The sequence below is a fragment of the Danio aesculapii genome, chromosome 5 (genome assembly GCF_903798145.1).
Source record: "Danio aesculapii chromosome 5, fDanAes4.1, whole genome shotgun sequence".
Classification (NCBI taxonomy): Eukaryota; Metazoa; Chordata; class Actinopteri; order Cypriniformes; family Danionidae; genus Danio; species Danio aesculapii.
In genome coordinates, this window is record NC_079439.1 from 48,611,682 (window position 1) to 48,630,021 (window position 18,340).

Genomic DNA, 18,340 nt, shown 5'->3' on the forward strand with positions numbered 1-18,340 from the left:
AGCTGACAGTGAAAAGGTATGATCAAAAAAAAAATGATAGTCATCAATTAGTTTTCTTCACACAACTCAAGTTTCTTATTCATGGCGTTTTTTTTTTTTTTTGTGTGTGTGCAAACACTCATCTTGAGCAATAAGTCAAAAACTAAAGGCCTTTGATAATCTCTTCATTCTCAAAAGTTCTTACAAGATTACATGCTAATCATACTTACAAACACACATCAGAGAGAAAAGTTGCACCCAGAAACTAGATTAACATTTTGAAATCTGAGTTTTTCTGAGGTGAATAAAAGCCTTTTCAGGCAGCCTATTGACAGAGTGCAATTTATTTCAAACACTACCCACTAAACAATGGCACTGAGAGTGTGTGTTTGATGAAACAACACAACTTACAACTGTTAAATTTCTAAAGGCTTATTTATACTTCTGCATCAAGCGCACATGTATGCTTGTAACGCAAACCCGTTGGAGCGAAATGGAAAAAGGGAAAGATTGTTTTATGTTTACCTTATGTTTAAAGATGTTGCACTTCTGCTGGTTCCCTCCTCAAAATAAGTGAGTTTGAGCTACTTCTACATTAAGGTAGCGTTAAAAAAAAAAACACCAGCGAAGAAACTCGACACAGAGGAACCTAAAAACCGCACTGCCAGCTAGTGTTTCGGAAGTGTTATTGCAAAGCAACACAAACATTGTGCAGAAGTATAAATGCACAACATGCGCAGTGGGTCACGCCGATCATTCGACGCAGAAGTATAAACCAGGCTTAAGTGAGCTCGATGTTCAAACAAAGGTTTGTACCACACCACAAATGACCTATGGAATTTTGGAAGCTCTAAGAGCATTGTGATCATACAATTGTTTAAAAAGTATAGTTCACCCAAAAATGAAGATTGATGACTTTTTTTTGGGTGTTTGTTTACATATCATTGGGATCCAGTGTTTTTTTTATCCCAAATATGAACAAAAAAAGTTAAACAATTAAAGCTGTGAAAATGTTAAATTTAAAACTTTATTTTCATTCATTCAGTTTCCTTCAGCTTAGTCCCTTTATTTATCAGGAGTCACCACATCGGAAACATCCATACACACTCATTTACACTCATACACTATGGCTAATGAAGTTTATTTAATTCATCTATATGTCTCTGGACTTTGTAAACAGAGTACCCGGAGGAAACCTACACAAACAGGGGGAGAACATGCAAACTCCACACAGAAATGCCAACCAACCCAGCCGGGACTCAAACCAGCGACCTTCTTGCTGTGAGGTGAAAGTGCTAACCACTGAGCCACCGTGCCACCGAATTTTAAACTTAAAATTAAAACTTTATTTTGTGTTTTATAAAAAAAAGCAAGATATACAAGATTGGAACAACATGAAGGTAGATATTTTCTCATGCAGTGACCTCTTGAAACTTTTGCTCATATTCAGAACATAACTGACCAAAATCTGAATGCCAGCCTTTTTTGTTTTCTAATCAAAGCTTATATGAATAAAAGCCTACATTAAACCTGTTTAACTTACTAAGTGATTGCAAGCTTTCAGAAGAGTTTTGGGCATACCTGCCAACATTTGTCTCTGAGAGAAAGGTGTTTGGGGTGGGGGGTGGAGTATGCACTGTGGTGCTAGTAACTGTACTATGGAACGGTGTTACCAAAAAGCTGAGGACCGTAAGGGGTAAAATTACAGGAGTTTTCGAGAGAAATAACAAAAACGTGAGGGTGGCGGGAGATGGGTCCCTGGTGGTTGGCTTTGGGTGAACAGGGTTTCAAAGAAGAAATAGAAATAACACAAATTTTATCAACACTTTCACATAACGGAAAGTTTAAAATTCTACAGCCCCCTGCCTTTTTTTTAAATAATTACAAGCTCCCCCAGTATGTTTCTTAAAATATATGATATTCCAATTCTTAATTATGTTTAAGAATGTGTATTTTGTTGTTTAAACAGCTTAATAATGATAATTTTAGTTGGTATATGATGGGTGATGGCCATGTTAGTCTGCGCTACAGTGGAAAGAATAGAGCTGCTGGATTAACAACATGTAAATTCATCAACTTCTCCTGAAATACATGAAAGTATGTTGTTGTTTGGCTGGGAGAAGAAAAGAGTAATTTTTTTAGTTTTCAAATCGGAGCGTGTCTGTATGAATAACACATATTGTCAGATTGAGTGAAACTGTTTAGAATTACAGTCTTCATAGACATCATTGTGTTTTTACTTACTTACATACTTACTTACTTACTTACTTACTTACTTACTTACTTACTTACTTACTTACTTACTCACATACTTACTTACATACTTACTTACTTACTTACTTTCTCCCAGGGCCATTTATATCGAAGTTGATATTTAGCCACACCATGTTGGTGTTTTGTAACATATATTTTTTTTTAGGTGGGTTCTTAGCCCAACGCTCAACCCCCAACCTGGAGGACAAGGACATATACACGCATACACTACAGACAATTTAACTTACTCAATTCACCTATACCACATGTCTTTGGACTGTGGGGGAAACCGGAGCGACCGGAGAAAACCAACGCCAACACAGGGAGAACATGCAAACTCCACACAGAAATGGCAAATGACCCAGCCAGGGTTCGAACCAGTGACCTTCGTGCTGAAAGGCAACATCTGCGCCCCTGTGTCACCAGCAAAAGTGTTTTTATGCAACTTTAATATATGTTTCATTCTAATTTTTTTGTTATGTATGATTCAGATTGGTGTTTTAGGTCAGATTTATGCAGTGTAAGTTGAATTTACTTATAAAGTTAAGTTAATTTATCTTAAACATTTAAGAAAGCACCTAATAATACATTTGTGAGTAATCGTTGACAGTACTTTCAATTTAGAGTTAGCAAACCCTTGCAGAAATCTTTGCACCTTAACATTATTTGCATTAAAATGATTATTTGAGTATTCTATCTCAAGTGAAAACACAATGTGGTCAACGCAAACATTCGCTTGCACACAACTAGATTATAACAGTAAATATTTACCTGTACAAGCATCCAGCTGAACTGGCTGAGGTGGAAGTAATGGAAGAATAGGCCGAGAGCAGCACAACTGTCCTCTGAAAACATACGTCCCCGAAATGCAGACACCAGGAAACAAATCTGAGAAACACAGTGTGACAGAAACATCAGCAGAAGCCCTGGAGTCCTCATACACTCAGCAGAAAACACACATTCAGATGACTCAAGAGTTCAGTCCCAGAAGTGCTCCTCAAAAGTCTGTTCCTACATCATTTATGCTTTTAATATTTTGATGCATATTTGAAGAGCTGGCACTGTCAGGTCTTGACCAGATGTCTGGAGGACTGTTACATCACACTGCAGAACAGACTGCCAGAGAGAGCAACAGCTGAGAAATCAATATGCGTGTGTGTTTGTGTGTGTGTTTGTGTGTGTGTGTGAGAAAGAGATAGGGAGTTTACTGAGTGTAAAATGTAAGAAAAATAAATAAATCAATTTCAGCACCACTTTTTTTTTTTTTTTTTACCAATAACAAATGTATTCGTTTGTGGGCAGCAAACGAATTGTAAATTGCTGTTCTAGAGTTTGTACTTACTCTACATCATACACATGATACACGATAAAGAGATGCATATTCACATTTCATTAAGCATCATCCACTTTTAAAATCCATTATAGTATGGTGATTTGCCCATGTTGAAAACATTTGTGCTCATTTTATCCAATTAAACACTATTGTTACTTTTGGTCAAGTTAATGCACTTACAAGTATTAATTCCATTAATGTATTTCTTTTTTTTTTTGGTAAAATAATAACAAAAAAATCTGATAAATATAAAGTTTGATTAAAAGGACAAAACCATATTCTCTTACATTAACAATAAATGGAACAATGAAGGGACAATTCAAAAGAACTAAATTAATTTTAATATATATATATATATATATATATATATATATATATATATATATATAGATAGAGAGAGAGAGAGAGAGAGAGAGAGAGAGAGAGAGAGAGAGAGAGATATCACATGAGTATCAGTGTGATATGGCTGTTAATCTGCACTGGTGGGAGGCATGCGTTGGCCTTAGTGTCCCACCAATGACAATCTACAGCCACATCGCACTGCTACGAGTGTGATATTGTGTTTATACAGCAGTTCAATGGCATAATCATGTATATATATATAAAAAATCAAACACAGAGAGTCTAAAAATTCTTTTGTATGAGGAACTACTTTCTTCCGCCATTGATTCACATCTGCAGCTACACCTTTGCTACTTCACCAGCGTCACTTTAGAACTAGCATTTGAATGATTCGCTAGCGTAATGTCTAAATTTATGACAAAACAGGTGATTTTGCTGACATTTTAGGATTATAAGGCTGAACGGCATGAAATGCCATCAGTCTAGAAACATTCTAGAAACACCTGCATTTCGTTGCCTTGTACTTGTACATGTGTGATGACAATAAATTCAATATTTTCTAACAAAAATTTCCCATTATTTCTCTGTTGCAATCAGGAGATCACAATAATTAACCCTGAAAAAGCCAAAGCAAGGCAAACTACCAGATTACTGTTGTGTTTGTGATAAGGAAAAATACTAAACACATGCGGGCATTTCTTCTTTCTTTCTGTTTAGTGAACTAGTTTACAGTAACAAAAACAGGAGACTCATTAGAAGCAAACAGATGACTAAACAAAAAGTAACCCAGGGTTATACAAAGAGTGGCCAACACAAAATACACACATTGCTGATATGAGCCCCATCTCAATACACTACAATTACTATGGTTTAAATACAGCACTGCAACGTACAAAAGAGAGAGCGATCAACTCAGAAAGTCACTTACCAAGTTTATAATGATTTGATCAGCTGTAGTTTGTAGTTTTACAAGAGTTGATCTCCTCTAAGGGCTTGTTATGCAGTCTCTGTCGCCATTTTGTGGATGGACAATGTCAACCGTTTTTGCTGTGCTCAGTATGACAGGCTGATGGATGCCGACATGCTGAATCTCCGAAATTATAAATGTTTAAAATAGTCACTATATTTATAAATAAACTGCATAGATGGAATCTGAACAACTACAGGTACATGACAGCATATTGGCCAGATACAGGGGCTGTGGCTGGCCCTCAACCTGGGTTGCTTTAGATGTTTCTGTCCATCTACCAGTTGTTCTACCACACACAATATCAACACACTATGTCTCATTACTAGAAAATACTGCGACACAAAATATTTTATTCTATAATATTTTAAAGTCTATTTTCTGACGCTTGACCTTAAAAGCAGGCTTACAGTTAACCAACTAGAATGAAGCAACCTTTTTGATGTGACTAGGCATAATCTAATTCCAAGGGCCAATGTGCACTTCAGGAACAGTGTGAAACCATATCAAACAAAACCAACTGGGCAGTTTCACCTCGTCTCTGACCTTTCAGAGCTGCAGTTGAGGACATAAAAAAACTCTGGCAGTCATCTCTCATATGCAGGAAGCTAGGTAACGGTTTAGTTCATGAACACTGTGACCCTTTCAAAGCAAAAAATAAAGTAAAAAAGGGTTTTTCGGCTAAACTGAGAGTCCCTTTTGGGAAAGCCAAATTAAGGAAAAACGTTGCCTGTGGAAAACCTAGTACCCAGTATCCTGGCTGCTGAGTGAAGGGAAATGTGGTGTCATTACAGATGGGATGGTACTAAATGAGGTACTGTTGGGATAATGTCAGGAGGTCAGCGAGTGCGGTGTGTGGGACGGGTCAGCACAGGAAGGAAAGAAGGCCGGGACGTGCCCATCAGGTGCATGCTGGGCAGCGTGATTCAGGGTAGTCGTGGCTGGCATGGAAATGTGACGATGCTGCCAAAAACCGCTCTGCGCTGTAGGTGTTACTGTAGTTAGCAGGGTCATGGAACAATCTTAAAGCTCAAATAAAGCCTTGTTTCACTCACAGTCATGGCCATCATTTCAGTTTGTGACCTACTAGAATTTTTACTTTCAATAAAGAGTCTGTGGAAGACAAATTTTAAAGGTAAATACATATCATTTTTTCTGTTTGAGTGATATTTTTCCCTGATGAAAATGTAACAGCGCCAAACAATACTATTATTCAAATGTTTGGCATCCAAAATATTTTTATTTGTTTTATTTACAAGACATATTTATTATGAAAGTACAAATTAAATAGATCAAAAGTATCTTTTCAATTTTAAATTAGTGTTGTTGTTTTTTTAAAATTGTCCTTTCAGTTAATAATATTCATTCATTAATTTTTTTTCGACTTAGTCCCTTATTTATCAGGGGTCACCACAGCGGAATGAACTGCCAACTATTCCAACATATGTTTTACACAGTGTTTTACACATATTCCAACATATGTTTTACACAACCCATTACTGGGAAACACTACACTCTCGCACTCACACACACTCACTACAGCCAATTTAGTTTCCCCAATTTACCTATAGCGCTTGTCTTTGGACTGAAGCGACCACCTGGAGGAAACTCATGCTAACACAGGGAGAACATGCAAACTCTACACAGAAATGCTAACTGGCCCAGCGGGACTCAAACTAGCGACCTTCTTGCTGTGAGGTGACAGTGCTAACCACTAAGCCACCATGCCACCCTATTTAAAATAATAATCATTTATAATAATAGGCACTGTTTGAGCACCAAATAAGTACAGTATGTTATAATGATTTCTGAAATATTATCATCTTACAATGATGTTTGTAATAATGATGTTGAACATCACAATATGAGATTTTTGTATTTAATATTATTTTATTATTGAAAATGAACCAATGTGATATAAATCTGTCAGGCTAAATCAAGAAAAAAAGAAAACAACATGGTGAATCCAATTGCACGTTTTTAATGACCAACGATAAATCAAAAAGGGCCAGTAGGTAGTGCTGTCGCCTCACAGCAAGAAGGTTGCTGGTTCGAGCCTCATCTGGGTCAGTTGGCGTTTCTGTGTGGAGTTTGCATGTTCTCCTCGCGTTCGCGTGATTTTCCTCCGGGTGCTCCGGTTTCCCCACAGTCCAAGGACATGCGGTACAGGTGAATTGGGTAAGCTAAAATTGTCTGTAGTGTATGCGTGTGTATGGATGTTTCCCAGAGATGGGTTGCAGCTGGAAGGGCATATGCTGTGTAAAACACATGCTGGATAAGTTGACGGTTCATTCCACAGTGGCGACCCCAGATTAATAAAGGGACTAAGCCAAAAAGAAAATGAATGAATGAATGTAGTAGCAGGGTGTGAATAATGTTCCAGATACATGGCAGAGAAGCCTCCAACGAGAGTCCTGACAAAACACAGAAAGACCATGAGCAAACAATAACGTACTGACAACCAAGTAAAGCACTGCCACTCAGATATAAACACAACTGAATTAAGCACAGCTGAAGTTGCTAATCAGAACAACTGATAGGCATTACACAATCAACATGTGATCACAACACACGCAACACAGACACGCGGAGTAAAGCAAAACACAACCACGTGACAACAACAAAACACCAGAGAAACAGGGCATGCGTCTGCAACTGTGACAAAAAAATCTTCAGCTCAGTAAAGCAGGCTAGGCGGAATAGCAGTATTTACTTATGCTTTGTTGTTAATCTAAATAAAAATCTACATTATCGGTGCTGTAAAAGGTACCTCATGAAATAGTCACATCTGTCTTTTCGCTGGAAGATTTCAGTGGCTGAACAACACTTCTGCGCAAATAACCCATTCCTAAAATAACAGAATCTACATAAACTTTCTAAAAGAGTTTTAACACATCACATTACCTGTCTAAAATAAATACTTCAGCCATTTACATTTACATTCAGTCATTTAGCAGACGCTTTTATCCAAAGCGACTTACAAGGAAGCAATTTACACAACTATAAGAGCAGCAGTGAACAAGTGCTATTGACAAGTTTCAGCTGTGTAAAGTCTAAGAACCAAAGCATTAGAAATTTTTTATTTTTATTTTTTTTTATTTATTTATTTTTTTTTTTTTGAGAGAGAGAGAGAGAGAGAGTACAGTTAGTGGTATAGCCAGAGAGGCAGTTACAGATTAGGAGGGAAAGTGGAGACTACCTGTAAATAGTTGAGTTTTTAGTCGTTTCTTGAAGACAGCAAGTGACTCTGCTGTTCTGATGTAGTTAGGGAGTTCATTCCACCAACTGGGCAGATTGAATGCGAGAGTTCTGGAAAGTGATTTCTTCCCTCTTAGGGATAGAACCACGAGGCGACGTTCATTCACAGAACGCAAGTTTCTGGAGGGCACATAAATCTGCAGAAGTGAGAGCAGATAAGAAGGAGCCATGGCGTCGTCCTTCCTCGAGCATGAACAAGTAAATCCAATATTGATTCAGGATTTGAAAAAGTTTTGATTCAGCATTTGTTTTTAACGCTGTCACTCTCTTGTGTGCACAAATTGCGGATCTGTATGAATGGGTGCGCAGATGTACAAATCTAGATTTTTTTAACAAAGTTTGGGCTACTTATCAGAATTATGGCAATTGTCGGCCTGGCAAACTTTATTTGGATGAACATTTTTTAGTCTTATGATTTAGATCATTTACTTTAATCATTACTATTGGAATGTGAGGAGACTTTTAACCAGCACAACAAAAAATGTTCCTAAATACAATCACCTACTGCACCTTTAGGTTTTTAATAAATCATTCACATTTGTACCATTGAAAGTTACTATTATACCATTTTTATACCTTATCACTAGGACCAGACGGAATCTGCGGATATTTTTTGCTATTTCTGCGCAGAATTGTGTTAAAAACTGCAGATTTAAGCTGAATTATTTTGGGAGTATCATAACTAAAACCTTAATATATTAAATAAAAAGTAATACCATATAAACTTTTATTCAATGTTTACAATGCAAATCCAATTAGATCCACTTTATTTGGAAAACAAAGCAAGTCTCTCATATAATATATCTACTAAAAGACAGAAAATATGATTTTACAAACTATATTGTAAATAAATCATATGAATATTTTCACATTAGTCAATAATTTTACTGTAATTAATTTAAAAACTGTATAAATATAAATTTACACACATTTACACAGTAAATAAACAGAATTAATGATGGGCTAAAAATCTGTGGAATTCTGTGTGTGCAGATTCCGTGTGTGTCTACTTATCACTTTTGTATTGTATTTGCATATGTCACACATATCCTCTATAGCTCTAAATACTTGTGAGGAAATTAAAAGTATAGATAAAACAGTATATGACACATTTTTTAGGATTAGCAGGGTTTAGCAAAGTCTCAGTTGTCCACAGGTCTGTTTCTATGTCAGAGTACAAACATTTAAAACTAGAAACTCATTACAGGCTCTGCAGTGACACCTTCATTAATGCACTCAAAGGCAGAGCCCATGTTTTTGTTCCCGTTGTCGTCCCCAGGGCAAACTCCCGGCTGGGTAAACAGATCTGATCAGGTTTCTGTTCAATCTGATCTGCTCACACACACCCTCTCAGACGCTTACATCAGTAACACTAGATGCTGACAGCAGGGGCTCTATATCCCCCTTCCCTAATAACCTTTCTGGATGATTAATTTTAGAACCTGTTGTCTTATGCAACAAAAGAGACATTCATAAATACTGCATCTGCCTAATTTTTTAAACTGCATTACATCAGATACATTTCACTGCTATTTTTGTGTGATGTTGTGTTCGGGCTTGAACACAATGAATGTGTTCATGTGTATGAATCAGGAATTCATGTTTAAATGTATTTATTTGGCTATACATTTGTTATCGGCTTCCAAAGATAAAGAGTTATCGGTTATAACAACATAAACCAGAATGTCCCTTTTTTTGACACTTTTATAAATTCACGCAAAACTGATCATGTCAATTTCAACGGACAAAATATAGATTTAAGAGTGTAGATTGACTTTAAATATGGATTATGTCACATACTGTAGTATTCTACCCAGGTTGTAAAATAAAAGGTGGATTTAACTGCCTAAATTAATGGCTGATCCCCCCTTGAAGGACGTCAATACATGTGTGAAGTCTCTCTTATAAATAGTGGAAAATAGTTTGCTTTGATGGCAACGCAGTGGCGCAGTAGGTAGTGCTGTCGCCTCACAGCAAGAAGGTCGCGTTTCTGGGTCAGTTGGCGTTTCTGTGTGGATTTTGCATGTTCTCCCTGCGTTCACGTGGGTTTCCTCCGGGTGCTCGGGTTTCCCCCACAGTCCAAAGACATGCGGTACATGTGAATTGGGTAGGCTAAATTGTCCGTAGTGTATGTGTGTGTGAATGTGTGTATGTGTTTCCCAGTGATGGGTTGCGGCTGGAAGTGCATCCGCTGCGTAAAACAAATGCTGGATGAGTTGGCGGTTCATACCGCTGCGGCGACCCCGGATTAATAAAGGGAATAAGCCGAAAAGTAAATTAATGAATGAATGAGTTTGCTTTGATCTGTTTCTTAAATAATAATAACAAAAGTAATAATAAGTTAATATAAATATATAATCGACCGTCTCCATCATAATGCACAATTGGATCTATCAGGCATGAGGGGAAATATTCAGTTGGCGGTGTGAATTCAAAACGATAGAAACGAAAGTGATCAAAATAAACATCTCTTGTAAAATAGGTGTTTGTGTCTACATATAGTATAAAAGTACTGCCCAGCAGTTTTCAGCAGGCTGGTTTCACGCTCCCTCCAGATATAGTCACTGCATGGAGTGAAGTGGCTTTCACACCAGACACGGAGAGCACTGCTCTATAAAATCCATTCATTTCAATGCATGGAAAAGGCTGGTTTGTTGCTGCGTTGGCCAAATTGCCAAAGTAAAAACCTTTCTAAATATTATGCTATTAAGTCCATTCAAATAACCCGCTGACAAACCATTTCTATGTAGTATACTTGTTTCTGCTGCTTGCAGTAGTGCTAATGACCTGTCTATGCATGGAACGATAACCAGTTTCAAGGTTCACCACGGTTTGGAAAAGTCAGGGTTTTAATACCGCCAGAATTTTCTGATATACCGTTCCTGTGAAATTTGTACAGTTTTTATGTGTTTTTGCAGATATTTTATTTAGCGTTTAGGGCAACAGTATCTCCAGCAGAAAAGGACCCTCCACATCAAAAGCTACTGTTCCAAAATATTTTAATTGTTTCTAAAAATAAATTATATTGGGTTCACTGAAGGAAAAGTCTTTAGTTTTTTTACCTAGACATTTAAAAATAACAACTTTTACTGGCCCATGCCCAGTCCTATCATGGCAACGCTTGTAAAATACCACCTCTTGATTGCTTCACTGTCAACAAAAGGTGGCTATTTTATTGGCTTGTCCTTTTTTAAAATTCGGCACAATGACTCAGTGGTTAGCACTGTCATCTCATAGCAAGAAGGTTGCTGATTCGAGATCCGGCTGTACTAGGAGGCACTTCTGTGTGGAGTGTGCATGTTCTCCCTGTGTCTGTGTTGGTTCACTTAAATAAACTAAATTGGCCATTGTGTATGAGTGTGTGCTAATGGGAGATAGTGTAGCTCTGGCGATCATGAGTTGGTGCACTCTCAAGGCTGAATTGTGCAAGAAAAAGCATCTGATAGTAAAACATGCCAGAGTAATTAGTAGTTCATTCCGCTGTGGTGACCCCTGAAAAAAACAGGGACTAAGCAGACGGAAAGAGTGACTTATGACAAAGTATTTTCATTTTAGTTTTTCAGGCATCCTTCACGGTTTTGGCCAAAATGTAAAATTTGGTGCTTCATTATTGAAATCTACACTACTCTACATGACTCCCATGAGCTTGGAGGACTGCATCTATACATCTCTGCAATGAATCAAATAACTTATTAATGAAGTCATCAGGAATGGCAAAGAAAGTGTTCTTGCAGGACTCCCAAAGTTCATTAAGATTATTTGGATTCATCTTCAATGCCTCCTCCTTCATCTTACCCCAGACATGATCAATAATGTTCATACCTGGTGACTGGGTAGGCCAATCCTGGATTATCTTGCCCACTCCTGTGGCTTGTAATGCAAAGGGCAGCACAAATGTCTTGATACCTCAGGCTCTTGAAGTTGTCATCCACTCTGCAGATCTCTCGCATGCCCCCATACTGAATGTTACCCCAAACCATGATTTTTCCTTCACCAAACTTGACTGATTTTTGCGGGAACGTTGGGTCCATGCAGGTTCCAATAGGTCTTCTGCAGTATTTGTGATGAAAAGCTGACCCCTGATGTATAATTCACAAACTGATTCCTTCTTATTTCATCGAAATCTTCTCACATCAAAACTTCTGATCTCACAGAAAGTGTGTGCATGAACCACACAAAATAAGCCTGTATTCGAGAATTCATTAATTTTCCTTCGGCTTAGTTCCTTTATTCATCAGGAGTCGTCACAGCGGAATGAACCACCAACTTATCCAGCACATGTTTTACACAGCGGATGCCCTTCCAGCTGCAACCCATCACTGGGAAATAATTTATTCTGGAATGGACCCCATAATCATAATTTGTGTAAAATGAAACAAAAGTTGTCAGCCTTTTACAGCATCAGGTGTTCATTTCACCTGGAAACTGCAGTGTTGTACAGTACAGTAATTACACTTGTACTGAACTGTATAGTCACATATTCCCAATGAGCCTGGCTAAAAGTAGCAGCGAGGTCAGTTTATCACAAACAGCCGCTTCGCTTCATCCATCAGTCCACCTCAGGCTTATCACTAGCCCCTAATCGACCATTTATCCTGCAGTAAAGTATATAAATACAGGCTTAACAGTTCCTGATTAATAAGACATCAGCACCACCACCATGCCAAACACACGGCCTCTGATGACATAACAAAAGCCCATGGTTCATCTCGGTTCATTTAGGAGCCTGAGAGTGGAGAAAGAGTGATAGAGAGAGTAGAAGACCCTGTGTCTGGGACCCGTCTGGCCTTTAGTCGTCCCTCAGGACCAGATGGACTTGATAATGTGGATCTATTCATGCTTTCAGTATGGTCACTCGAGCCCATAACAGGGAGAGAGAAAATAGAGCATATAATCTGATATGTGCTGTGTTTATGAGACGGATGTACTGCACCGCTCTGAACCATAAACAATATGGGTGTAAACAATACATGTGTGATGGACAGCTCATATCGTCATCAGTTAAAAAAACATATACATATATGAAAAAAAAAAAAAAAGGAAGCAAAAAACAACCAAGTATCTGAACACCAACTATATAATCTGACATGCTTCATGCCTCAACTTAGTTTATTACAATTATTTAAAATGAACATTGCAAAAATACATGATAAAAATACATGATAAAAAGTTAAAAAAAAAAAAAAAGTTAAAAAAAAAAAAAAAAAAAAAAAAAAATATATATATATATATATATATATATATATATATATATATATATATATATATATATATATATATATATATATATATATATATATATATATATATTAATAAAACTACATTTGAAAAAAAAATAGGCAAACTATTTTGGTTTAGAGTATATTTACCAAGTGAAACAAAGCTTTATCAATTAAACAAAATACAGATAGTAATAAGTACTATTTAAATGCTGTGAATTAAAATATTATTTCACAAATAACCCAAAAAGTAATTCATAAAAATAACTGTCTATCTGTTTACATTCAAAAATGATTACAAATGGATGGATGGATTCTCATACACATTCATATATAACTGAAGTTAGAATTAATAGCCTTTTTGTGATTTAAAATAAAAAAAAAAAAAAAAAAAAATATATATATATATATATATATATATATATATATATATATATATATATATATATATATATATATATATATATATATATATATTCTTTTGGCAAAAGTCATATTTGTTTTATTTCGACTAGAAAAAATGCAGTTTTTGTTTATTTTTTAATGCTATTCAATATATCATGTTTTGAATATACAGTTGAAGTCAGAATTATTAGCCCCCCTGAATTATAAGCCCCCCTGTTTATTTTTGTCCCCAATTTCTGTCTAACAGAGAGCAGATTTTTTCAACACATTTCTAAAAAGTAATAGTTTTAGTAACTCATCTCTAATAACTGATTTTTTTTTATCTTTGCCATGATGACAGTAAGTAATATTTGAAAGACAGATAGATATTTTTCAAGACACTTCTGTACAGCTTAAAGTGACATTTAAAGGCTTTACTAGGTTAATTAGGTTAACTAGGCAGGTTAGGGTAATTTATTTACCCTAAACTTTATTTTAGACAAGTTATTGTATAGTGATGGTTTGTTCTGTAGGCTAAATAAATAAAATTAGCTTAAAATGGCTAATAATTTCAACATTAAAAGAGTTCATAAAAAAATTTAAACTGCTTTTATTTTAGCCGAAATAAAGCAAATAAGACTTTCTCCAGAAGAAAAAAAATATTATCAGACATACTGTGAAAATTTCCTTGCTCTGTTAAACATCATTTGGAAAATTCAAAGGGGGGCTAATCATTCTGACTTCAAATGTACAATATAACATATTCAATATTATTAGACCCAAATATTATTAAGCATTTTTTTTTTTTTTTGATTGTCTACAAAAAAAAAAAACACTGTTATACAATGAATAAATTGTATAATTACCCTTCAGTAACTTGCCTAGTTAACCTTATTAACCTAATTAAGCTTTTAAAATGCACTGTAAGCTGAATACTAGTATCTTAAAAATATCTAGTAAAAAATTATGTACTGTCATCATGGCAAAGTTAAAATAAATCAGGGGTTAACACATTACAAGTAAAGCCTCATTCACATACGAGCGACTTGCAGCGGCAAAGCAACAAGCGACCGTTCATTTGACTTCTGGCAACCTCCGTCTATGCGAACAATAGCGACCGTGTTGAGTGACGGTCAAAGTTGAGAATCCTTCAACTTTATGCAAATGAAGAGTAACTTTCTTGAGCGACGGCCAATCAGAGCACCAGTTGAGTTCACGTGATCCTCTCTTAGCTTGCTCAGAGGCCGGTTGTATTCTCTGTACTGTAGACTTACACAGACCTGCGTTTGCAGCAGGTCGCCACCCAGAGCAACAGGCAGCTACAAAGTTGCTGCTAGTGTGAATGAAGCATAACATAACGTTATATTAATAATATTACTTTTCTAAGGAATGAGTAAAGCAATGCATTACTAATATTTGAGTTACTTTTTTGAAAGTGTTACGCAAGTTACTTTTTAGTTCAATGAATTAGCTTCTAAATAATAAATGCTGAGCTAAAATTAAAGTAGTCACAATAAATCATGCAGTCAATAAGAGAATGATTGAATGAGAGAATTGAAAAAAGGAAAAGGGGATTATAGTTTCAGTGGACAGTGATTTTACTTAAGACAAATAGTACAAACATAACAAACACTGCTTTAAACTTTCAATAATCTTTATATACGGTATATATAGCTCTTGAGCCAGTAAGTTCTCAAATAACATTATACTAAATTGTATTTCTGAACGTTCAGAAAGAGATCAAGCCTCAGCCAGGTAACGAAAAGTAATTCAAAAGTAACATACTGTATTACTTACCATAAAAAGTAACTAGGTAATTTATCTAGTTACTTTTTTGGGGGGAGTAACTCAATATTGTAATGCATTACTTTCATAAGTAACTTTCCCCAACACTGGTTATTAAAGTATTATGCTTAAAAATGTGTTGAAAAAATAACGTATTTCTGTTAAACAGAAATTGGGGAAAAATATACAGGGAGCTAATAATTCTGGAGGGCTAATAATTCTGACTTCAACTGTATATATTTATAAAAATATATTGTGCAAAAGTGAGTGTGCTTCACACAGATGAGTGGGCTTGAAAAACCTACAGTAGGTGACACACTCTTTTACCTCCTCCAGATTTACCAGACACCTTCCCACAAACATTGCTACCAGAACTCAATCAATAAAAAAAAAAAAAAAAAACTGCTATATCGACCAAAATAACTACGAAAAACTAATTATTGCATCACATAGCTATAAAATAAAGTAATAATATAATTTGATGAATAATTGTAAATAATGTCATTATTTTGTATATGTGACCCTGGACAACAAGTCACAAAGGCAAATTTTGGAAAATTTGTAATTTATACATCATCTGAAAGCTAAATATTTCCATTGACGTATAGTTTGAAAATCTGGAATCTGAGGGATCTCAAAAAATCTAAATATTCAGAAAATCAGCTTTAAAGTTGTAATGAAAGTAACGTTTAAATGAAGCTCCTAGCAATGAATAATATCAATCAAATATACGTTTTGAAATATTTATAGTAGGGCATTTTAAAACTTTTTTTTTTTTTAGAAAATTATCTTTACCTAATATTCTGTTTAATTTCAGCATAAAATAAAAAAGAAGATAATTATTATGATTATATTGGTAATGTATTCATGTAGTGATAATGTATGTTTGGCTACATCACATACAGTATATGTGTGTGTATACTGTATACATACACATATACTGTATAGACACTCTTATTAAAACAAATAATCATTTTAGATTACTAAAATATAACTTTTTTTCATTAGTCACTATGTTAACAAAGCAGCTAGATATACATAAACTAAATTCTCTACAGATACATCCAAACCACATTGAGATACAGAGCTTAAAATAGCCCTGTGCCAAGCATTAAAAACATTATGTCTTGCCTGACAGGCAGGCGATGTTGAAATGTGGATGCCAGTCAAGAGTAACGCTACTTCAACAAGTGCACTAAAGTTGATCTGGCTGAGCATCTAGTGAAGGTCGAATCAATATAAAACAACAATGGTGCTTCTGTGACCTGGGTGTCTGCTTTATGAACATCACTGGCCTTGAGACAGGACTACAGAACTCATAACTTTATTTCTCTTGTGATGTCTATACTTGACAAATAATATTGTCTTCCTGAAGAACAAATAAAAGCGTGGCCCATCACTCAAACTTCTCTGCTCAGCCCCATTTATTCGGCATCTGTCCAACAAACGCAGACGTCCCATCACTCAAACTGACAGGGAAAAGAAGTGATCTGTGAGTGGTTTGTTACTGAAATCCATGTTATAGATTATTAAATCCATAGTTATAGATTATTAGCTGAAGTGAGTCCTTGAACAAAGTAAAAGTAATTTGTTCTGCTAGCCTGCAAAATATTATCAAGATTTGAAATGGCAAAAATTATGCAGGGTAAAAAAATAAAATAAAATAAAATAAATAATAATAATAATAACATAATAATTAGTGTTTGTTGTTATTATTATTTTTAAAATTTTAAATAATAAAATATATTAACAGTTAACAGTTAACATTAACAGTATTTATTTATTTATTTATTATTTATATATTTATATACTATTTATATATTTATATATTATGATTATTATTATTATTATTATTACTACTAATAATATATTAATAGTATTTATTTATTTATTTGTTTATTTATTTTATATTTCCCTGCAAATAATTTTAACTTAATAAGATATATTTAATGGCAACAAATTAAAATAATATATATTATTATTTTTAATTTTCTGTGAATTATAATCTTTGATCAATGTTATTTTTCGCTTCAGATTTCAAATTAGGAAAAAAAGGGAATTAATTAATTAATTTATTTATTTATTAATTCGTTAATTTATTTATTTATTCTATATTTTATTTAAAAATATAACATCTTCCAAAAAATAATAATATTTCATACATACAATTGCATTATGTACAAAGGTTTTCCTATCCTGCATTCCCAATTTAAATATCTTTAAGACTCATTTTCCTGGGAAGCAGGTATGAATGCATTCATCCTTGCAGTGTGTTTTTTGTGCAGTTTGCAGAACCACTGGTGCACTTTGAGCTATATTTAGAACCAGTGTTAGTCACACACACACCTCCCCCTTTTCCAGATGCGACGAAACAGAGGAGTCAAGCAGTCTATGGCCTCCAGCTCATTTCCACACACATCAGTCAGACAGGTAAACCATACACTACGATACACATGTGTGAAAACAGCACAATGACACGCTAGCTCTGTGTACAAAACACTCAGACAGCTATATTCACCAGCTGATGGAAATATGTGCATGCAGACTGAAAGAACTGCAGGGTAATAATAATGATATATGATAAAAGATCTGTTCCGTCTGCGTTCCCCTCAGAAGAGAGAGTCGGCTGGGCTGCGTCCGGTCTGGAGGAGGCAGATGTGTTTGTCATCAAGCAACATGGGAGAAATGTACTATATTTGGCTTGAGTGGTGTGTAACCACTGTCTTAAAAAGTATTGGCCTTTTGTCAAACAATGGTGAATGTTTGGATGACGAAATGTGTTTTTAGCACTTTTTTGATGTGAGAAAGACAAAAGGTTTA

At 35.2% G+C, this 18,340-nt stretch overlaps 1 protein-coding gene across 1 annotated transcript in view; it reads right to left on the reverse strand.

The window, feature by feature from the left end:
• Positions 1-18,340, reverse strand: part of adgrv1 (adhesion G protein-coupled receptor V1) — a 289,090-nt gene that overhangs the window by 53,653 nt on the left and 217,097 nt on the right. Inside the window, 1 exon segment of the mRNA XM_056458383.1 lies at positions 3,004-3,120. Within this exon segment, the coding sequence (XP_056314358.1) occupies positions 3,004-3,120 (117 nt within the window).